The 24,361-nt window shown below is 36.9% G+C and overlaps 1 protein-coding gene across 2 annotated transcripts in view; it reads right to left on the bottom strand.

Moving 5' to 3' along the window:
* Positions 1–24,361, bottom strand: part of LOC124805118 (katanin-interacting protein-like) — a 323,814-nt gene that overhangs the window by 60,385 nt on the left and 239,068 nt on the right. For both annotated transcript variants that reach the window (XM_047265570.1, XM_047265571.1), the window contains exon 11: positions 5,352–5,961. In XM_047265570.1, the coding sequence (XP_047121526.1) occupies positions 5,352–5,961 (610 nt within the window). The remainder of the gene's footprint in view (positions 1–5,351; positions 5,962–24,361) is intronic.

Raw genomic sequence — 24,361 nt, 5'->3', positions numbered from 1 at the left:
AACAAAGGAAACACTGAAGTTTGAATTAATACATGTAGTGTGACAGTAAGAAAAGCTAATAAGCTTTCACATATGCTACTGTATTGGTCTTGAAGATTAATAAGCTACAAGACAAAATTGAGCTTTCACATATAATATTGCTCTTTTTTGCATGTATTACACTTTAAGATACATCACATAAATGTGCCAGTAAAATTTTAAATAATGACAAAAAGGTCTGATTTTCTGGGCACAAAATTCTTCTAAGTGGCTGGTCCTCAAAGTGTTAAGTTTTAAATGAGAGTCAAATGCTCTGTGATTTAAGAAATTCATCGCACAATCTCACATGTAAAGTAATTTATATTGCGTAAAAGGAAATTTACTTTGAAAGTAACGCTGGATTTTCCTGTGATCTGTTAGAAATAGCCTTGTTTTAGTAGTTGCCAGTGAGCACCAGTAAACAAGCATTACTTCGTGTGTGCAGCTACGATTACATAGGAAGCCCATATGTTCGTATGTATGTGGTGTGTCTAAAAAGTTCGGTGAATGGTGTCATATCTGAATGACAGCTTGGCACATGTGTGTGTGTGTGTGCATGCGCAAGGTCTTCAGAGACTTGAGGAGAATTGATACGCAGCATGCACTGCATGTGACTGACTGTATAAACAGACTGCGACCAGTTGAACATAGACAGTGAGAGAGGAAGTGTCACAGTGCAATGGAGCAACGTATAAACATCAAGTTCTTCTACAAATGGGGGAAGTCTGCAACGGAGACACATGGAAGTGCAGGTGTACAGGAGGAAAGCTGTGAGCAGAAAATGTGTTTACGAATGGTTTAAACACTTTCATGAAGGGAAGGAAACAACTGCGGATGAGCCACATTCATGTCAGCCATCAACAACCAGAACCCCAGAAAAGATCAAGAAACTGTGACAAATGCTGGCACAAGATCGGACACAGACTCTTAGATTGATTGTGGAGGAACTGGGCATCAGCAAGGTAAGTGGAAGATCTGCTCCCGGTTTGTGCTGCACAAGCTCACAGCAAGCAGAAAGCGAAACGGATGGAAACTGCTGACAATTTCATTTACATGTGTGACCAGGATACATTGCTTCTGAACACCATCGTCACAGGGGATGAGACATGGTGCTACCAGTTCAGTCCAGAATCAAAATGGCAATCCGTATATGGTGTTCGCTGTCTTCCTCGCAACCAAGAAAAGGCCATCCGCAAAAATCCAAGGTGAAAACACTGTTGAGCACCTTCTTCGACAACAACGGCACCATCCACAAGGAATTTGTTCCTGTAGGTCAAACCATCAATGCCGGATTTTACCAGTCTGTTTTGAACCAATTGCTACAATGTATCCGGTGGGTTTGGCCAGAGTTGCACAGGACTGGAGAATGGATGCTGCACCACGACAATGTCCCTGCACACTGTGCAATCAGTATGTGCCAATTCCTGGCACAGAAGACAGTAACTGCTCTTGAACATCCTCTGTACTCCCCTGAATTGGCTCGTCTTCCTGTTTCCCCGTTTGAAGGCGGCCATGTAAGGTGAACGTTGTGCAGATGTGAACGCCATCAAAAATCGTGTGACAGCCGTTCTGCAGTCAATTTCACAGGAGGCCTTTGCTGATAGTTTCCAGAAGCTGTACGAACATTGTCAAAAGTGTGTTGAAGCGGGTGGCGACTATTTTGAAGGCAATAAAGATCATTTGTTTGTATGTTTTGTTTTGTTTGTTGTCTGATATCATTCATCGAACTTTTTACACACATCATGTATATAGCATTAAAAGAAACACAACATCAGAGGATACTCCATGAGTGTTGGGATTTCATAAATTATACTAAAATGCATAATTTGACTTAAAGTGCACATTCACATGTCCAGATTCGCAATGAAGTAAACCCAAAACTGATTTTAAGCTTTTCAGTGTGTGTTTCAGGATGCAAATTTTCTTGGTGTACCAATACTGTATTATCTCATGTTTGATTCTTTATTAAGGTATAATGCCACACATGCCAGAAGATGAAAACATGCATTGGAAATTCAACAAACTGTTGAAACTAGCCAACAGTGTGAAATGAAACACTTTGTTTCAAATAAATTGACTGCCTCTGGAGAAAAGATTAATAAAAGTCAACTTTCTTTAGAAAACCAGCAAAAATAACTTCATTGTTCTACAAGGTGGTTAATGCTTGACTGCAAAAAATATGGAAATAAAATCAGAAAATAAACTAATTACATATTTTAGCCTTCTGTAATTACACTTCCCGGCCACAGAAATCTGTTTTGTTTCAATTTGATGTGAGAGCTGTAAACAAAGAAGAAACAGCAAAATCGCTAAATGTAAACACAAGTAATATGGAGATTACCCAACTACAACTCACATTGCTCGGCACATGCACAAATCTGGTAGCTTTGGGCGCCATAAAAATTTTCCTGGGTAGCATCTGGCTGTTTGTTGCTACTGCTAATACAACTAACCACCACCCTTCAAGTAGCCAGAAGTGGGAGAAGGTACTGCTCATGCTGTGTCAACTGAACAAGACACAGCCAGGGCAAAAGCACCATAGGTGCAAAGATGCGAGCTGGTGCCAATGCCATACAGATTGACCACTGCATGAATTCCACCAGTGCCACAGGTGGCGCTGAGGATGAAGATGTTGACTTTGCCTTGGCCAATTGCCAGCCAAGTAAATCCGCCAATGATCGGATGACAACGGACAGAAGCCTACTCGGAAGATAGAAGAGCAGCTCTCGCCCACTTCGTTATAGTCATCCTGCAGGACTTACTTAGACAGACAACGTTGTTTACTGAACTGAAGAGACAGCTGTTGTAAATTGCATTTGCTGTGTACTGTGAAGTTTACCTACAATTATTTGCAAATAGCCATTGAGTGCCTTTTTTGTGTTATATTACATCAAGTGTTGCAGAATTTATTATTCAAGAAGTCACAAAGATAAGTAAACCTTCTTAAATCATTTGTGAGACTTGGTAACTAATTTGTTGGAGTGTTGTAGCACCTTTGTTCTCCTATCCTGTTACCTGATCCTGGGACACAGCTGCATAATGGTGGCAGGGAGAAATTGTCTTAGCAGTGTACTGCATCAGAAGCTGTTTCATGATCTTACGATCTCAGCCTCCACAGTAGTAGTGACAAGGCCTTTAAAAAACTGACAATGAGGATTTACAAAAGCTCATATGCTACTCAACTGTGGAAGTGCAGCAGCCGCTGATAACTGCTCCGATGAACCTAAGGTAAACAGTTGTGATATCACACTCATTGGAAGCAGTTTGTAGTTACGAAGTACGGCATAGTCTTCATCCTAATGCCTTTGCCACATTTTGCTGTTAGCAGACACTTGCGTGTGCCTTTAATTTTGTTTGAGTATCAGTTCCTACCAGTCAAAATTACAAAAATTTAACTGGAAACCAAAACAATGGAAAATTAATGGAATTCTAAAAAATTCCCAGTTTTTTTCCAGATTTCCCATTTGTCCCAGAATGTACACACCCTATCACAACATTGTAAGGCTGCCTCATGAACAAGGTTGATAGCAGCTGGAGCTCACACACTAACAACTGGACCTGCAGCTCCCACTTCAGCCAGCATCGCACCCTCTAACAGAGGCCATATCCAGGACCACTCCACTGCGTCCCATCCCAAGGTCCACCAGCTATCTCAACTTGGATTGGAAGATGAAGAGCAGTGACGCAGGGCACATGTATGCCTCACCGTGATGACATATTCTACACCGAGGATATCATATCAGACTGCCCTACCTACGCCAGCTCATTGCTGTCAGGCTTTGGGCAGAAATGCCTCACTCCTCAGATCTCTAGATGGCACTTAGTGTTGGTGGGGGTAGGGGTAGAGATGGAAGAGATTTGGTACTTCTCAGAGCTATTGATAATGCACCACCAGAGATATCCACGCAGCTGGAGATGATCACTCCCAGGAGCCACTGAGCCACTGTGCAAGGATTAGGCAAGGACATCATAAGCCTCACTATGTCACATGGGCATGGCCAAGCACCTCATATCACAAATAACAGAGGGCCGCTATGGCAGTAACAGTCACTTATAGTACTATGCCTGCAGACTGCCTACCTACAAGACATACTGTACTGTTTCTATGATGCAAAACACAGCTACACAGCTTGGACTTAGCTCATGGTCTCTACTTGGATTACGCTGCTCCACGACTCCTCAGTTTCATAAATTATTCGTATTTTATTCTACATTCATGTAATAAAATATGACTGTGGACCAATGTAGACATTGAACTCTTTTTATTTCCTGTGCTTGTACAAAAATCACTTTTTTTTGAAAATATAATGTAACTGGGTGGATAAAAAATCTACCCACCAAGTGGTGGCAGGAGAACACACATATAAAAAGTATTACAGTTTGCAAGCTTTCGGAGCCAGTGGTTCCTTTTTCTGGCAGAAAGGGTAGTATCAGGGATGAAGGAAAAGGAATGGTGAGATTTATGAAAAGGGGTGGAGTGCAGAGAAGTCACCCAGAAACCGAGGTCAGAGGAGACTTAGTGGACAGAATGTGAAGAAGAAGGAGCCACTGGCTCTGAAAGATTGCAAACTGTAATACCTTTTATACGTGTATTTTCCTACCGCCACTTGGTGAGTAGATTTCTTATCTGTCCAATTAATAGCAGACAGTTTCTGTAAGTCATAAGTCATTCACAACTGCTAAAAAGATTACAGGAATCACAACATAAAACAAACTGAATCGGTATTTTGATTCATAAAGATATGATTGAAAGTCACCAACTCAAATCAACACTCTTCTATCATGCAAAAAATCTCAGGCAAAGTAAGTTGCTACAAAAATATGGAAGGAGACGTTGCCTAAGAAGAAGCCTCAAGAGTGGGGCCTGCTTACTAAATCTTCTCTGTACAACACTATTTTGCCTGATTTGTGAACTGGTATTGACAGGTACAGAAACATGAATGGATAATATCTACAAGTGACACTGGGTGTGTGTGCCAAAAATAACAGCTTAAATTAGTTGGTGTAACATTTTTGCTTTTGATGTAAATAACCTCAGAGACATATACAGGCTCTTTGACAATTCAATGCAGAGGCTGGAAAACCTACAGTTGCGTTGTAAAAAGAACTGTGGATATCAGTGATTGTTATTGTTCTTATTTCTTTTGAAATATGGAAGCAACTAAGTGCAATTTAATTGCACAAGTATGTACAATTTCATATAGCATCTAGCATTGTGTTATTATTTAATTTTTTAATTGTAATTTGTCAGTCTGCAATATATGTCTCTGTGTTAATACATTTTCCCTTTTTTGTTAAATTATCTTTTTGAAATAATAATGTTACTAACTTACTGTTTTCTGTCAGCCTTATTTTTTTCCCATATTCATCATATAGTTCTAGACCATTCAGTCCGACATAATACATGTCACCCCAAGTTGACAAAATTAAAAGCTGGAACACAAAACCTTCTGGCATCACAGGGGCTTCATATTCCTCATCACCTAAATCACTGTTGTCACTGTACCTAATTGACACTGGAGGAGGTAATAACCTCAATCCATTTTCCTCATGTTTTACTTTGTTCAGCTCTGAATCACTGCATGGTAACTGTGAAATGTTACTTAGAGCACTATCACTTGCTGCACTGTTCAATGGATAATCAATGTTTAATGAATCCAAAGTAGCATTATTTTCATTTCTCCTATCACAGCTCATTGCTCCATGATCCTGACATTCTGCATCAAACTCAAATGATGACGAAAGTGGAGAGTCATGTTGATCTTTTGTGTTACTGTATTCTTCACGGTCTGCGTCTACAGGCTCTGCAACAGGGCTGCCAGAGAGCTTCAGTTCCTGGACAAAGTTGAAGTGACAGTTTCCAGGAGCACGACGTATTGGAATAATTCCATCAACACCTGCTACCACAAGTTTTCCATCCAAATGCACAGAAATAATCTTCACCTGAAATTTTAGAATATTTTTGCAATCCTCAATGCAAGAACAGAGAAAAAGCACAAAAATCAGGCCATAAGTTTTTACATAAAAAAATTTGTAACTATTATAAAGGTGCACTAAAAATTATATAAATATAATCACACAAATACAATATCAATTATCAAATCATAAAGAGGTGTTGAAAGTAGATGATCCACTACAACACAATTTAAAAAATAGCTGCAGTTAAATTCTTGAAAAATCCTGTACACTAAGCTCGTCAAATGTGCAAAATGCAGGACTGAGATATATGAGAGAGAGGAAATAGTGTCCAACAGATGAATACTGGGTGTGTGTATGCTTATTAGTGAATCAGATGTCATTATGTACATATCATTCTAGGCAGCTGTGATAAATTAAACAATGTGATCTATTTTTGCTGAGGAAAAAGTTGTTATATTCCAAGGCTACATTCCAAGACTACTGGTCCAAGGTCATTAGATAGCACTCGGTTTCAAATTATCTGCCCACAGTCACTGCATAAATGTCTATACAAACTCTGGGTTTCAAAAGGAGTCACTTATCTCAGCAGTGTCCTTTACATTCAGGAATACTTTAGCTATAATAGTGTGTAGCATTTTCATACAGTTTGTTAATTCTCTCTATGATTTTTACACTTTTATCAGAATGATTTGTTGTACTAATTCACTAAATAATGTTGAAGTACAAATTAATAAATCAACATATTTTTATTATGTATTTATTTGCATAACCTTAAAGCAATTTTGATTTTCTTTATTTAATTTTTGTTGCTCCCAGATTTCTTTCATCCTTCAAAGGTGCCAGGCACCAAAGGCATTGTGATTTATACAAACATGTTTTGATTTTGTTATTCTTTGATTATGCTTTTAATATTTTGTAGACAACATACTTTTAAACCTACCCTTTTTAGTATCTACATTGACTTCATTCTTCGCAAATGGAAATATAAGTTAAACAAAGGAATTACGATAACGAGTGAGGAATATCTGGATGTACTTTTGTTTGCTGACGACATCGTTATTATTCAAAAGAATGAACATGACCTCAAAATATCAGTATACCAACTAAACGAATTTTTGCAAAAAGTACAACTTTAAAATTTCTAGCAACATAAAAAAATAATGGCATTCAGAGGAAAATATTCAGTCAGATCAAAAACTGTTTTCAATAATTCAGTTTTATGACAAGTGCCTCAAATCTCTTATTTGATTTGGACCCTGATACTGAAAATAAAATACACAAATTCCAAGCTGTCTGTGGTACCATTAGCAGAACATTGGGCCATAAAGTACAAAAAGAAACCATCACGAAATTCTATAAAGTAATGGCAGTTCCAATGTTATTCTTCAGAAGTGAAAGCTAGGTTACTGGGTTACCACAGAAATAAAGAAATAAATAAAAATCAATAAAGAAAACAAAATCAAACAGCAGAGATGAGGTTGCCAAGGTGAAGGACTGCACAAGAAGATATATGATTAGAAACAAAGATATTATAACAGAATTAAATATTTCCAGCATAAGTGAAAAAATTCAAAAATATCATGAAGATTGGAACAGGTAAATCCTTGAAAGGAAGATGATGATGATGATATTTTGTATTTTCCATGCATGTAGTGGAGTTTGTGCATAGTTACTAGATAACTCTGATGTTTGTTCCCTGCATGTTATGTGATATCAAATTGCAAGCTCAGAACAACAGAACAAGCTGTGTATTTCTTGCCATCTCCTATGGGTGTGATCAACAGGGTGTATACGCAGAGAAGGAAAAAAATTGTCAGATTTTTCCCAGATTTCCCGGTTAAAAATACACTTTCTCCTGGGTGAAAATACACTTTTTCTGTTTTAAGTGACAGTATACTTTTCCTCAGACCTGTAAAACTTATTAATCCTTTGAATGGTTACGTTATGGTTTTATACACTGACATAGAATTTCACGGCACTTTAGAAAGCGAAACTCGGGGAAAAAAACACGTTTTGGAAAGATGTTTGATGTGCAGCAATATGTACACTGCATATTTTTGTATTATGAAAGTATACATTCTAATCACAACAAACACCACATCTTACTTTCTGAAGCATTGAAATCGAGATTGCAATGCGCTTTTGTACGCCAGTCATAGTTCATGTCAAATGTTCTCGCCAGCCGATGATAGCGGTTATTCAGTCATAGGACACGTGATGTAGTCAGCCAATAGCAACATCACTGTTAAGTAGCGCAAACACACAAATAGGAAAAGTTAATGGCATAAATTAAATATATGGCATTGCTACAAGAAAATATAGTATTAGTCTCGAAGACTAATAAGCTGCAAGAGAAGCTAAGCTTTCACATGTAATGTTGTTCCTCTTTGTGCGTGTTACGCTTTATGATACATCACACAAATGTGCCAGTAAAATTTTTAATGACCACGTAAATGTCCAATCTTCTGGGCTCAAAGTTCTTCTAAATGGTCATCCTCAAAGAGTTGATTTTTAAATGAGAGACAAACACTCTGTGATTTAAGAAATTCATGGTGCATTCTTGCACATAGTTCATCTTGCATAAAAGGAAATTTACTTTGTAAGTAACACTTTTCAAATAACCATTCACAATTTTTTCCCGCAATTTGTTAGAAATAGGTTTGTTTTAGCAGTTGCCAGAGAGCGCCACATTAACAGGCATCACCACGCTTGTGCAGCTACGATGAAGCAGGAAGCTCGTATGTTCATACATGTAAAACATTAAAAGTTCTTACATAATGTCATAAAAGAAACATGACAATAGAGGATACTCCAAGAGTATTGGAATTTTGTGAACCATACTAAAATGCATAATTCGTCTTAAAGTACACATTCGTATGTCCAGATCAGGATGAAAATTTTCTTGGAGTACCAGTACTGTATTATCTTATGTTTGGTTCTTTATTCTGGCATAATGCCATATGTTCTACAAGATGTAAAAGTGCACTTGAAATGCAGCGAACAGTTGAAACTAGCCAACAGTGTGGAATTAAACACTTCATTTCAAATAAATTGACTGCCTCAGTGGAAATAATTAATAAAAGGCAAATTTCTTTAGCAAACCGACAAAAATAACTTCATTGTTCTGTGAGGCGATTAATGCTTGACTGTTGGAAAGGAGGAAATAAAATGAAATCTGTGACTAATAGCACGTTTTAGCCTTCCGTAATTATGTGAATGTATTTAAATTCACCTGATAGCTCCTGGCCACAGAAATCCGCTTTGTTTTTATTTGACATGAGAACAATAAACAAAGAGGAAACTGCAAAATCACTGAATGTAAACATAGGCCACATGGAGACTACCCACCTCCCCACTACAACTCAGACTGCTCTGTGCTCAGCCCTGGATCTACATTATTTCCTAACCGGTGCAATACTAGATAGTAGCGACCCTGCCCTCTAGTGTTCGAGATAGGATGCCAAAAATTTTGAAAAATCGACTTTTCGTAAATCATTTTGTCTTGCACATCTTTCTGAAGAGTCTGATACATAAAAAAATATATGATTATTTGTAACCGAGAGAAAAACAGCTCTTCAGACAATTTGTACTCTTTATTGGCTATTAGCTGATAACTTTCTGTTTGTGTGACATAAAATTAAGTAGGACACACAAAACCAGTAAAGACAAGAGCCAAGCAAGACAGTACACATTTCTTCAATCCTTATGACCTAGCATTTATTCTCTATAATCTTGCTACAGCTTTACATGGCACACTTTCCTTTCTGGGAGTCAAACATTTTGCTACATGAAAAAATGAAATGTCGTTAACTGGCCTTACTAGGTAGCGGTCTGGTCAAAAATTTTCTGTCAAAATTTCATTTTCTTGCATACACTGAGAAGATAATATGTAATCTTTCTTTACCTGTTATTCCTGTTAGTTATTTATTTTCACTCTGGTAGTCTGGATCTATGGAATAAGCTAGTAATTGTAACAATGCTGATGATTTGCAAGCCCAGTCAACCACATAAACAGCGATTGGCATTCACCCGTTCGACTTATTCTGCTCAGCTCGTATAACCCCATCCCCTTCTGTCTGCAGGGAAGTTTATTTCTAGATGTGACTGGGATTCCCCTAGCAGAGACATCACACACACTACTCAAAAATCAACTTATGATTCATTCAGAAATCAATTTAGAATGTGTTAAAAATGTTCAATAACCAACAGGGATGCAATTCAAAATCAAACGAATAATCAATAGACCAATGTGTACTTGGTGCTAGGCGCTTTGTGAAATAAGATTTTACAGCTAGCTGCCACACTCCTGTAGCCAAATGTGAGAGAAGGCACTACTCTACGCAACTCAACTGATTCAACTGCACAAGCGCATGAGCTTGCAACTACTCAAACAAATCTAATGTAAACAGTTGTGATGTCACACTTATCAGAGGCAATTTGTTGTTATGAAACATTCCATTGTCTTCCTACAGCATTTGATACATTTTGCTGTTGGCAGACGCTTGTATGACCACTGTGTTTCGTTGTTGTATATGGCGCATTTCCTTTGCAACTTAAGTGGTTTTTTTTCCCCTGCAGCAGTATTATTCTGCAGTGGTGAGATACAGTAATATCCTTAGTTAGAGTATTGGTTGCTACCAGTCAAAGTTACAAAAATTTAACTGAAAACTAAAACAATAAAAAATTCCCAGAATTCTAAAAACTTCCCAGAATTCTAAAAAATTTCCTGGTTTTTCCCAGTTTTCTCCCAAAAAAAAAAAAAAAAAAAAAAAAAAAAAAAAAAAAAAAAAAAAAAAAAAAAAAAAAAAAACGGGTTTTTCCCAGATCTCCCAGTTGTCCTTGGTTGTATACACCCGGATCAATAAAGCTAATGCCAATTGTTCAAGGGTGGTTTTGTGTAATCTGGTTCCATTGTATTAAGTACACATAGGTTCTAATACCCAAACAACAGCCTGCACACTTTGTCCCGAAAAGCAACCTTAGTAATGATGGATTTCCTCCATTCTTCTCAATACTTTCTCTAATGCACTGTTGAAGAAATGCCATGGACAAAATCTTATATGTCACTGGCAAGAAGGAGATTCCTCTATAACTGTCAAGCTAAGTTTTTTCCTTTCTTCTTATATGTAGTGGGTGTACTAATGCTGATATGCATTCTCATGGTAAGCTGTTTTTTGTCCAAATTTGATTAATGAATTCTGTTGGACATAGAATAATATTGTCACTAGAGTGTTTTCACAGTTCGACAACTGTAGTCTTCTCCCTTTGCTTTATTATTTCTAAGTCGTCTTTCTTTCTTCCTTTTTTTTTTTCTTTTTTCTTTTCTTACAACTTCTCTCATTTCCTCTACTGTTGTTGGCTTTGAGCCGTGATTGTATCGGGTGACGTTATCAAAATGAGTCATTCTTTTGGTGGATGAAAATTGTGTTGTTCACTGATGTAGTTTGCTAGAATTGTGCAGTTCTTAGTGTTATTGTATGCAGCCTTATGTGTTTTTGGATCCATAAACTATTAGCTTGGTGGTGTTTACTTCTTTGAATTATTTTTGAATGTTTTATAAAAGTCCTTTGTGTTGTTTTGAATAAAATATGACTCAACTGATGTTTTGATCTTTTATGTGTTGTACTCTGATCTTTTTGAGACCTTTTGAAGAACGTTTCCTTGCTTCTATAAAATTTTCCCTGTTCTTATTATTTTTATTTGTGTTCAAGATGTTCCAAGCTTATTATCATTACAATTAATTCATCACAATATCATCATTCTGCCAGGTGTGTTTCCATTTTTTTTTTAGAGGAACAGTTTCTCCTGCAATCTGAATAATATCTTTCTGACACAGTTTCCAACATTTATGTATTCTTTTTTACAAATGCATTTTGTAATCATTTTCTCAATATAAGTTCTGTAAGTAAAATTCGTATTGGTTCTTTTCTCTAAATGTTGGTCTAACCTTGAATTTAATAATAGATAGGTAACGTCTATGAACCATGGACCTTGCCATTGGTGGGGAGGCTTGCGTGCCTCAACGATACAGACAGCCGTACCGAAGGTGCAACCACAACGGAGGGGTATCTGTTGAGAGGCCAGACAAACGTGTGGTTCCTGAAGAGGGGCAGCAGCCTTTTCAGTAGTTGCAGGGGCAAGAGTCTGGATGATTGACTGATCTGGCCTTGTAACACTAACCAAAATGGCCTTGCTGTTCTGGTACTGCGAACGGCTGAAAGCAAGGGGAAACTACAGCCGTAATTTTTCCCGAGGGCATGCAGCTTTACTGTATGATTAAATGATGATGACGTCCTCTTGGGTAAAATATTCCGGAGGTAAAATAGTCCCCCATTCGGATCTCCGGGCGGGGACTACTCAAGAGGACGTTGTTATCAGGAGAAATAAAACTGATGTTCTACGGATCGGAGCGTGGAATGTCAGATCCCTTAATCGGGCAGGTAGGTTAGAAAATTTAAAAAGGGAAATGGATAGGTTAAAGTTAGATATAGTGGGAATTAGTGAAGTTTGGTGGCAGGAGGAACAAGACTTCTGGTCAGGTGAATACAAGCTTATAAGTACAAAATCAAATAGTGGTAATGCAGGAGTAGGTTTAATAATGAATAAAAAAATAGGTGTACAGGTAAGCTACTACAAACAGCATAGTGAACGCATTATTGTGGCCAAGATAGACACGAAGCCCACGCCTACTACAGTAGTACAAGTTTATATGCCAACTAGCTCTGCAGATGACGAAGAAATTGATGAAATGTGTGATGAAATACAAGAAACTATTCAGGTAGAGAAGGGAGACAAAAATTTAATAGTCATGGGTGACTGGAATTCGTCAGTAGGAAAAGGGAGAGAAGGAAACATAGTTAGGTGTATATGGATTGGGGATAAGATATGAAAGAGGAAGCCGCCTGGTAGAATTTTGCGCAGAGCATAACTTAATCATAGCTAATACTTGGTTTAAGAATCATCGAAGAAGGTTGTATACATGGAAGAACCCTGGAGATACTAAAAGGTATCAGATAGATTATATAATGGTAAGACAGAGATTTAGGAACCAGGTTTTAAATAGTAAGACATTTCCAAGGGCAGATGTGGACTCTGACCACAATCTATTGGTTATGAACTGTAGATTAAAACTGAAGAAACTGCAAAAAGGTGGGAATTTAAGGAGATGGGACATGGATAAACTGAAAGAACCACAGACTGTACAGAGTTTCAGGGAGAGCATAAGAGAACAATTAACAGGAATGGGGGAAAGAAATACAGTAGAAGAAGAATGGGTAGCTTTGAGGGATGAAATAGTGAAGGCAGCAGAGGATCAAATAGGTAAAAGGACAAGGGCTAGTAGAAACCCTTGGGTAACAGAAGAAATACTGAATGTAATTGATGAAAGGAGAAAATATAAAAATGCAGTAAATGAAGCAAGCAAAAAGGAATACAAACGTCTCAAAAATGATATCGACAGGAAGTGCAAAATGGCTAAGCACGGATGGCTAGAGGACAAATGTAAGGATGTAGAGGCTTATCTCGCTAGGGGTAAGATAGATACTGCCTACAGGAAAATTAAAGAGACCTTTGGAGAAAGGAGAACCACTTGCATGAATATCAAGAGCTTTGATGGAAACCCAGTTCTAAGCAAAGAAGGGAAAGCAGAAAGGTGGAAGGAGTATATGGAGGGTCTATACAAGAGTGATGTACTTGAGGACAATATTATGGAAATGGAAGAGGATGTAGATGAAGATGAAATGGGAGATACGATATTGCGTGAAGAGTTTGACAGAGCACTGAAAAACCTGAGTCGAAACAAGGCCCCTGGAGTAAACAACATTCCATTAGAACTACTGACAACCTTGGGAGAGCCAGTCCTGACAAAACTTTATCATCTGGTGAGCAAGATAAATGAGACAGGTGAAATACCCTCAGACTTCAAGAAGAATATAATAATCCCAATCCCAAAGAAAGCAGGTGTTGACAGATTTGAAAATTACCGAACAATCAGTTTAATAAGTCACAGCTGCAAAATACTAACGCGAATTCTTTACAGACGAATGGAAAAACTGATAGAAGCCAACCTCGGGGAAGATCAGTATGGATTCCGTAGAAATGTTGGAACACGTGAGGCAATACTGACCCTACGAGTTACCTTAGAAGAAAGATTAAGGAAAGGCAAACGTACGTTTCTAGCATTTGTAGACTTAGAGAAAGCTTTTGACAATGTTGATTGGAATACTCTTTTTCAAATTCTGAAGGTGGCAGGGATAAAATACAGAGAGCGAAAGGCTATTTACAATTTGTACAGAAAGCTGATGGCAGTTATAAGAGTCGAGGGGTATGAAAGGGAAGCAGTGGTTGGGAAGGGAGTGAGACAGGGTTGTAGCCTATCCCCGATGTTATTCAATCTGTATACTGAGCAAGCAATAAAGGAAACAAAAGAAAAGTTTGGAGTAGGTATTAAAATCCATGGAGAAGAAATAAAAACTTTGAGGTTCACCGATGACATTGTAATTCTGTCAGAGACAGCAAAGGACTTGGAAGAGCAGTTGAACGGAATGGACAGTGTCTTGAAAGGAGGGTATAAGATGAATATCAACAAAAGCAAAACGAGGATAATGGAATGTAGTTGGGTGAGGCTGAGGGAATTAGATTAGGAAATGACAGACTTAAAGTAGTAAAGGAGTTTTGCTATTTGGGGAGCAAAATAACTGATGATGGTCGAAGTAGAGAGGATATCAAATGTAGACTGGGAATGGCAGGGAAAGCGTTTCTTAAGAAGAGCAATTTGTTAACATCGAGTATTGATTTAAGTGTCAGGAAGTCATTTCTGAAAGTATTTGTATGGAGTATAGCCATGTATGGAAGTGGAACGTGGACGATAAATAGCTTAGACAAGAAGAGAATAGAAGCTTTTGAGATGTGGTTCTACAGAAGAATGCTGAAGATTAGATGGGTTGATCACATAACTAATGAGGAGGTACTGAATAGAATTGGGGAGAAGAGGAGTTTGTGGCACAGCTTGACTAGAAGAAGGGATTGGTTGGTAGGACATGTTCTGAGACATCAAGGGATCACCAATTTAGCATTGGAGGGCAGCGTGGACGGTAAAAATCGTAGAGGGAGACCAAGAGATGAATACACTAAACAGATTCAGGTTGTGGTAGGTACTGGGAGATGAAGAAGCTTGCACAGGATAGGATAGCATGGAGAGCTGCATCAAACCAGTCTCAGGACTGAAGACCACAACAACAACAACAACAACAGGTAATGTCTGAATCTAAACTGGCACTCTTATCAACTTTCACATTGAGTACCTCCACTGCAGAGTATCTACTTACAGCAACATGATCAATTTGTTTTTCATGGCAAATGGGGATCTTTTCTAGGAAGTTTTTTTAAGAATGTAAATTTTATTAATAGATTATGCTGATAGTACAGGCTTAAAGAGTCTTTCTTTATTTGCACTAGCTCTTCTACGTCCATGGAATTTTCCTACTACCGAATCTGTGCTGACACTCTTTGCCAACTTGTACAGTAAAGTCACCAAGCAGTAATACTGTGTTTTTTTGATGGAATGTGATTTAGGGAATTTGACACAGTTTGTTCTACAATTTCTATTTGATCTTTCTGTGTTCTGTTTTTCTCAGTTGTAGGCACGTGTGTATTCAAAACAGTGTAAACTTTGTTTGATGATTTACATGTTACTATGGAAAGTCTTTCATTAATTAATTTAAATTGTATAATTGAGTTTAATATGTTGTTGTTGTTTATGATGCAACCTGATCCCAACTGGAATACATTCTTCATAACTCTTTTTTTTTATGATTTCCCTTAAATACCTGAATCCTTCTGAACTTAAGGGATGTTCATCAGTAAATCTTGTTTCCTGCAATGCTGTAATCATTACATTTTTCTCCTTTAGAAGGTTTATTACAGTTTTAAGTTTTCCTGTGCATAACAGCAAATTTACTTTAAAAATGGCTTGGTAATTTATGTTTCTGTGTTTGATTTTGTGAGTTTGTTGTTTAAGGCAGGTTTCAGAAAGTTCCAATTCATTCTTTGCACAGTGACATAGATCTGCAGAATCTGAATGCCTACTTTTCATTTCCTTTGAAATGGGGGATCAGGTGGTCCCTGGAGTAAAATCTCTTACAAAGCACATATCCATTGTCGACTGCTTGTTGAGTTATGGGAACAATTCCTATAAAGATACTACTCAGTGTCATTAGCTCCAAGGAATATGTTTCCAGCCGCACCTCTGGTTTACAGTTCGTAAAAAATATAACATCATTAATGTACCCAACATAGCCACAGGTTGTGTACTATTTAATTATTGCTGAACGATTTTCATCATCAGATGGGAGTATCACCATACACTTAACGCTTTAGTTGCAACACATTACAAGTTAAAAGCATTGCTTAGCTCCACTCCATGCTATTGATGGTGCTGCTCACAGACTTTGACTTGTAATGTGTTGCCATGTGAGCAATGAATATATGGATCTGACAAGTGAAACTTGTCGCATTTGCTATGATAACAGCACGAGCTAAAAGACCGGGTGTTAAAGTCTAATCACTTGGTGTTATGGTTTTTGAAGTGACCTCTTGAAGTTACTGTTTTTGAAGTCATTATCGCAAAACATCAATAACGTTTGGCATGTGGTGCACCGTTATGAGTGCGAATACTGACAAAGTGGCAGTAGAAACTACCTTTTTTGAGATTAGGTACAGAGAACATGTTGTTAAGTAAGATTATATCAATATATTTGAAAATTTGTTGACAATTATGATCCAGTCTTGGCAGTGTAGCTTTTAGTTTAATTAACTATCCTATTTTTGGTAGCTCGTAGAAGAAAAAAATTGGCACACTATGCTGAACATACACATAGGCTGCTTACAAAAACTGGAGTTAAATGTGAACTGGGTTGAAGTGCATGGTGGACCAATTCCCATCTGTTCTTTCTATAACATAAGTATCAACCCCTGAGGTGACACTTACTTAGGCTGAGTTGTACAACTGCCCCAAAATATTATTTTATATGACTTGAACAAGTGTAAATATGCAAAGTAAACTTTCAGACATTTTGAGTAGCAAAATTTATCGATTGCACACAGAGCAAAAGTTGCTGAACTGAAACTTATAAGAAGGGTGTGGTCAACCACCTGTCCTATCTTGATAAAAACATACTTACATATTCTATGTGCATATACTGAACTTATATATTTTCACTGTATTATGATTACAAATCCTACATCATTGAGAGATGATCACTGGATGAATAAATAAATAAAAGGTTTCAAGATCTCATCAGTAATGTGCACACAGCAATAGTGAATATTCTGTTTTACAGACATACTGCATTTCTATGATCTCTTACTGTTATTTTTCAAGATACTTCCCATTCTGTTAAGAACCACAACAACTTATTTTTTTTCTAAAATACGCAACAGTCCATTTACAGAAAATCAATTGATGATTTAATAAAACTTCAATTACTGTTTCTTCTGTTGGTAAATTTGTTGTGAACTAGCCAATGATACTACCATTTTCAGCAAAAATAATTATTTCTCTTTTATCGATATATGATGTAGAAGTATTATACATAAATAATAGTAGTAGTGCATCCAATATTGAAGCCGGGAATACATTAAATATCTTCAAAATAGTACTGCGATTTGCGCAGATTTCAGAGACCATTTCACTTGGTCATATTCTTCTATTTAAATATTTTACTGAGCAGTTTGTGACTTGACACAAGATATTCTCAGTAAAAAGGCTATTCTGCAATCTGAACTGAGACTTAAACCAGAACCCCCCGCCCCGCACACACACACACACACACACACACACACACACACACACACACACACACACACACACACACACACAGAGAGAGATGCTCAATCATTCCAGACCACATTATACATTCCAAAATGTTAGTGAAAGTTGTTAAATGTGAAATGGATAAGTGTTTATTAATTATTAGTGTATGTCTTAATTCACTGCTTATAGAAGGGTTTCATACTATACTTTATATGAGTTTTTAATCAAGAGATTTAATTATTTCACTAATGAAGTCATTCCATGATTTAATTATTCTCATAGTTTTCCAAGAAATAGTTGGATTAACACGAAACTCACTGGACATTTATCACACTGCTTGAGACACATACAATAATGATTCTTGTTTTGAGCTAACTGAAAGTAATCAGGAAGAAGCTATTAAAGGCACAGATAAAATTATCTTTAAAGTAAATTTAATACATTGCACACTCCTGCATATGAATTATATTTCAGGGATATGAATATCTCTTACTACCACCTATTAGAACTAGGACACTGGAATATTCAAATGTGGTCCTTTGACACCAGTAACAGAAGGAATGTTATAATGTATGTGCAAACTTATAGAACCCAAAATAATTATTGTGTGCATATATCGTTCCCCATCTGGGAACTTTATGAAGTTTTTAGACAGTGTTGAAAGACTTTTTAGTGAATTAAGACATTTTACAGAGAGCATTATTTTACTTGGTGATTTCAATGTCAACTTTAAAATGAACTGTCAAAAAGTATCAAAACTAAACAATTTGTTATATTCACAAAATTTAGCACCATTTGTCTACAAATGCACCAGATATGGAAAACACTCTGAAACAATAATAGATCAAATTTTTTTGACTTGCAAAAGCTAAATCATGTTGTTGAAGTAACTGACAAAGGGTTCTCGGACCATAAAGCAATAAAACTCTATATAAATAATGTACTGGGCAGCACAAATTCTAGAATGCATGAGAAATATATCTACAGAAGATGTATCAATGAGGACAATATTAGGATTTTTAATTATTCATTAAATAACTCAGACTGGGATTTAGACAAACTCGACACTGTGGATATGAAATTTGAGTCATTTTCAACTTGTTATGAACATAACTATGAAACTGCATTCCCTCTTAAGAAAATTAAAATAAAAAGCAAGCCTAATACTTGGGTAACACAGGGGATACGGAAATCTGGAGAGCAACTTAGAAAGCTAAGTAAATCAGCCAGGTTAAATCCAGCTCTGAAACAGTACGTCACCTGTTACAGAAAATTGTACAGGAAAGTCATTAATGCAGCAAAAAAGTTGCATAATGACTCGTACATCAGTAGAAGCAAGGGTAACAAGAAAATGAAATCAGTTTGGAATGTGATAAATATAACTGTAAGCAGAAGTAAAGTAAGAGACAGCAGCTTTGTTATTAAAAGTGAGGACAAAACTATAAGTGATCCTTTATGTATTGCCAGTATATTCAACCTTCATTTTTGCAAGTACTTTAAAAGCCTCATAAAAACCCAAAGACAAACAAAGATTAAACATAACATCTCCACAAATCCTAAAACTATGTTCTTATACCCTGTAAGTGTACAAGAAGTACAGAATGCAATCAACAAACTAAAAAATTGCATAATGGCACTGATGGCATTCCAGACAAAGTACTTAAACACAGCACAAATATTGCTCGTCCCCTTGTAGACATAATTAATGCCTCTTTCAGCACTGGCATTTTCCCTAAAGAACTAAAGCTGTCAATAATAAAACCATTATTTAAAAATGGTGATCCTCGTTATGTAAAAAACTTCAGACCCATATCCTTGATATCCTGCTTGTCAAAAGTTATTGAAAGAGTAACGCATGAAGGACTCTCCACTTTCCTGAACACAAGTAGAATATTAGCCAGTGAGCAAAATGGCTTCAGAAAAAATAAGTCAACTGAAGCAGCTGTATATAATTTCCTAAAACTTCTCCTGATCTCTACAGATCATAACGAAGTAAACTGTGGGGTGTTTTTAGATTTATCAAAGGCATTTGATGTGATTGATCATTAATTATTGCTTGAGAAACTATATTGTTATGGTGTACGTGGTACTGTTCACAGCTGGTTTAAATCATACCTGTCAGACAGATACCAGAAAGTAGAAATAGTTCACGAAGGAACCTCTTACTTTTCAGAATATAAGAAAGTTAGTAATGGAGTGCCACATGGTTCTGTGCTGCGACCCCTCTTGTTCTTGATTTTCATAAATGACCTACCAAACTGTTTAACACTAGCTAATGCTGTATTGTATGCGGACGATACAAGTCTTTTTACTAAAGCTCAAAATGAGACTGACTTGCAACACAAAGTAGAAATAGCAAAAGAAGAGGCAGGAAAATGGTTTAGAGATAATTGTTTATTTGTAAATGAGAAAAAAAAAAACAGTATGGATGAATTTCAGTCACGTATTGAATAAAGTAAAGCCCAATATAGTTTTGAAACTTGGTGAACAGAAGATTTTACAAACTTTAAACACAAAATTTTTAGGTATCTGGCTAGACGAGCATCTAAAGTGGGATAAACATATTGAAATGTTCAATAAAAAGATAAGTAAATGCTGCTACATACTCAGAATGCTGAAAAACTGCTGCAGCGAAAAAACAGTAATATGTGGTTATTATGCTCTTATGCATAGTCTATTGCGGCATGGTATCTTATTTTGGGGTAATTCAAGTCTGGCAAACCAGTCATTCATTATTCAAAAACGAGCATTAAGAATAATGAAAGGGACTGCACCAAGAGAGCCCTGAAGGGAAATTTTCAAAGAATTTCAAATAATGTCACTTCCATCTTTATATATCTAAGAAAGTATCTGCTTTTTCAAATCTCACCCCCAATTTTCTTCTTTAAATAGTGAGTGCCATGACTACCCAACAAGACACAGGAATGATTTCCACAGAGAAACACACAAAACAGCCCAATATCACAAAAGTGCAATATATCACCCCAAAATCCTTTTCAGTGCTCTTCCCTTAAGCATCAAAAAGATAGAAAAGTTTTACATATTTAAAAATGAGCTTAAAAATGTTATTAAGAGAATGTTTTTACAGTGTTACAGAGTACATGAATTTTCAGAACATAGTGACATAGTGGTCAATGATAATGATAATTCATATTTGAACAAATGTATGAAAATAGTCTGCCTGTACACACTATAATTAATTAATTATTGTTTGTTCTGTTATTCTCTACTATAGTGGTCAATGATAAGTCATATATGAAAAACAAATGTATGAAAATAGTATGTACTATAAATAATTAATTATTGTTTGTTTTGTTGTTCTCTACGATACGCTGCACGAGATATATATTTATATATGTTTTACCACCATAGGCCTATGTTATTAAAATACTGTATAATTACAAACTCATATAATGCAACATGACAAAATGGATGCTCAGTAAATAACAACAACAATGTGTGATTATGTCCCCCTTTCTTTTAACTTACAAAATCTCATAGCCCAATATGTCTTCTCTTAGGAAAGACTAGGCTGTGCTATGCACACCACTGCCAACTGAAAATATAAAAACAATTATTAACAACATGAAATTGTGTGTCTCCCACAGGCATGTAAGAAAAGCACAATTGGTAGCACACTGCCAACAGAATGTAGGAATGTTGTCCAGCACACAGTTGCAACTTCTCACTGGTATTTAATGTGGATGTACAGGGCTACTGAGCAGTAAAAAACAGTATCTCAGAAAAAAAAACAGTATCTCAGAAGACCCGTGAAGCTGCGGTTAAAACTGTAAAACTGTTGTAACCTTCATCTCAGAGGAGCTAGTCCAATGGCCTACAAGGAGAACCTCTGTGGAGTAAAGAGGTATCGAGGGAAACAAGAGACAAGTTAAAACTGAGAAATGGTCTGTGAGGTGCACAATGATAATACAATTTAAATTCTGGCAGTCACTCATGTTTAATCCACCACAAATCTTCATCACATATTTCACTAAAGAATACAAAAGCAGTACCACAAGCCTAGTGATGTTCATCAGGGACAATGGTATAAACAGGAGTGTCCCAAGGAACTATGACAGTACGGCTCTTGTTCTCAATAAACGTAATTGATCAGACAAATTGGCTGAGCAGCAATCTGTGTCTGTTTGCTGATGCCACTGTAGTGTATGGGAAAGTGTTACTGTAAAGTGACTGCAAGGGAATAGAGAGTGACTTATACAGAATTTCTATCTGGTATGATGAATGGCAGCTTGCTCTAAATGTAGAAAAATGTAAGTTGCCGTAGGTGAGTACAAAAAAACAATCCCTTAATGTTCAAATACAGTATTAGTGGTGAGATGCTTGACACAGTCACATTGTTTAAATACCTAATCATAATGTTGCAAACCAATATGAAATGGAACAAACATGTGAGTTCACTGGTAGGGGAGGTGAATGGCCAACTTTGGTTTATTGGGAGAATTCTAGGAAGCTGTAGCTCATCTATAAAGGAGACTGGGCGTACACACTAGTGTGACCCACTCTTGAATACTGCTTGAATGCCTGAGATTCCCATCAAGTCAGATTAAACGAAGCAATTCAGAGACCTGTTGTTAGACTTGCTACCAGTAGTTTCAATAAACATATGAGTATTACAGAAATGCTCTGTGAACTCAAATGGGAGTCCCTGAAGGACAAAGTTCTTTTCTGAAATACTACTGAAAAAGTTTAGAGAAATGACATTTGTGGCTGACTGCAGAACAATTCTACTGCCATTGACGTGCATCTTCTGTAAGGGCCACAGAGACAAGATAACAAAAATTAGGGCCCCTACAGAAAAACATAGGCAACCATTTTTCCCTCGTTCCGTTTAGGAGTGGAACAGGATAGGGGATGACTAACAGTGGTATTAGGTAACATCTGCCATGCACCATATGCTGGCTTGTGGAGTACATACGAAGATTCACATCCAGATGTTCTGCCACTGCATTACTTTTAAAAAAGTTCATTTTTTGTGTGTACATCTGCTCCACACACTTGGGTCCACTGTGTTCATCTTGAAATCTTGGCCAAACTCTTAAATACTCTCCCAACTCAGATTAAGTAATGCTATTGATACAAATTCCTACTTACTACCTTGCTATCTTCAATTACCCAGCCGAGGAGGGCACAAGATTTCTCGAAGTTTGTAACATGGAAGATTTATGAGTCTAGGTTTTCTTGTATTTATTTGTTAATCCCCTATCGCGCCAATCTGCTGCATCCTGTTCTTGTCTACTGCTGGATCAGCCTTTTTCCACCTTTTGTCACATAACAAGCCATATCTCTTTGCTTATTTTTCCCCCCAGTTACTAAGTATCCAGACTGCAACAAATTTGAGTCTCCTATTCTGCTTTGGGGTATACTTTACATGACAATGAGCAGGGATTATTGGTCTGCCTCCATATCTGAGTAGTCAACATGTCAGATGGGAATGCGGAAGACCCGAATTCGATTCTCAGTACTGCCAGGGATTTTTCCTTGGTGGGAGGACTGGAATGGCATCTACTCAGCCTTGTGATGTTAGAGGAGGAGCTATGTGAATGAGACATAACACTCACAAGCTCTGGAAAGCCAACAATGACTGGCAGAGCAATGTGCTGACACTATGCTCCTCCATACTGCATTGGAGGAGTAATAAAAAATCTGCTCTTTTTCAAGACTATTGTTGCCCAAATGAAATGATAATTTACAATCCATAAAAAACAATTCCAGCATACTTATCCAGTGGCAACCCCTACTTTTTTCAGCCATGGCAGCACGGAGACAATATAGTGAAATGAAAACAAACAAATATGAGCATAATTATCTAAGATCTGCATGTACAAGTGTGAAGTGATTGTTCCTTATTGTAAATTATCATTAAGTAATTAATACAAAATGAAAAAAGTAAACCAAATATCAGAGCTTTAGTGAACCTTACAGATCCTGCCCTAAATTTTGGCATAAACAGTTACATGAAATGTGACTCGCACGTTCTCTCAGCATGATTCATCAAAGTTATCCCTCCAGGTTTTTCCGGAGTCATTGTTTCCATTTTATGCACAATATTTTGATGAGAGACCCAGTAATCTTCTTCAGGTGGCTCTGAGTTTTGTTGTCATGTGTACTTACTGCCTGGTCTCCAACCAGGCAGTGAACTATTGTTGGTGTTGCATTGCTATTTATAGTCGAGTTTGATTTCAGATGCTCTCTATGCCTTTTGATGCTCTTCCATTTTTCATAGCTAGTACTGATATTTCATTAAACTCAAATTCTCACAGTGTTTTCCTACCCTGGTGGATGTGATGGCCAGTGAGATTTTAATAAATTGCATTGTGGATTCCAAGCATTACTTAAATTGAAAGTATTACCCTGTTAATTAGGTTCTCTGGCATATATTTAAAGAGAGTCCTTAATTATACTGCCCCAGAAACTTGGCATTTCACAATGATACTGTTCTCATTTTACTGCAGTTCATTATTACATTCAAGGAAGTGTTCAGTGAGAGCTGATTTGTTTCAATGTTTTATTTGGGTATGTCACATACTAACAGTTTACTCACATAAAAAATGGCACATTCACATCAAATGTGACACACACCTGGCTTTCGAA

Source organism: Schistocerca piceifrons, chromosome 7, assembly GCF_021461385.2.
Source record: "Schistocerca piceifrons isolate TAMUIC-IGC-003096 chromosome 7, iqSchPice1.1, whole genome shotgun sequence".
NCBI classification, from domain to species: Eukaryota; Metazoa; Arthropoda; class Insecta; order Orthoptera; family Acrididae; genus Schistocerca; species Schistocerca piceifrons.
Note: the sequence above shows the minus strand (reverse complement) of the source record. Positions and strands in the feature narration are given on the sequence as shown.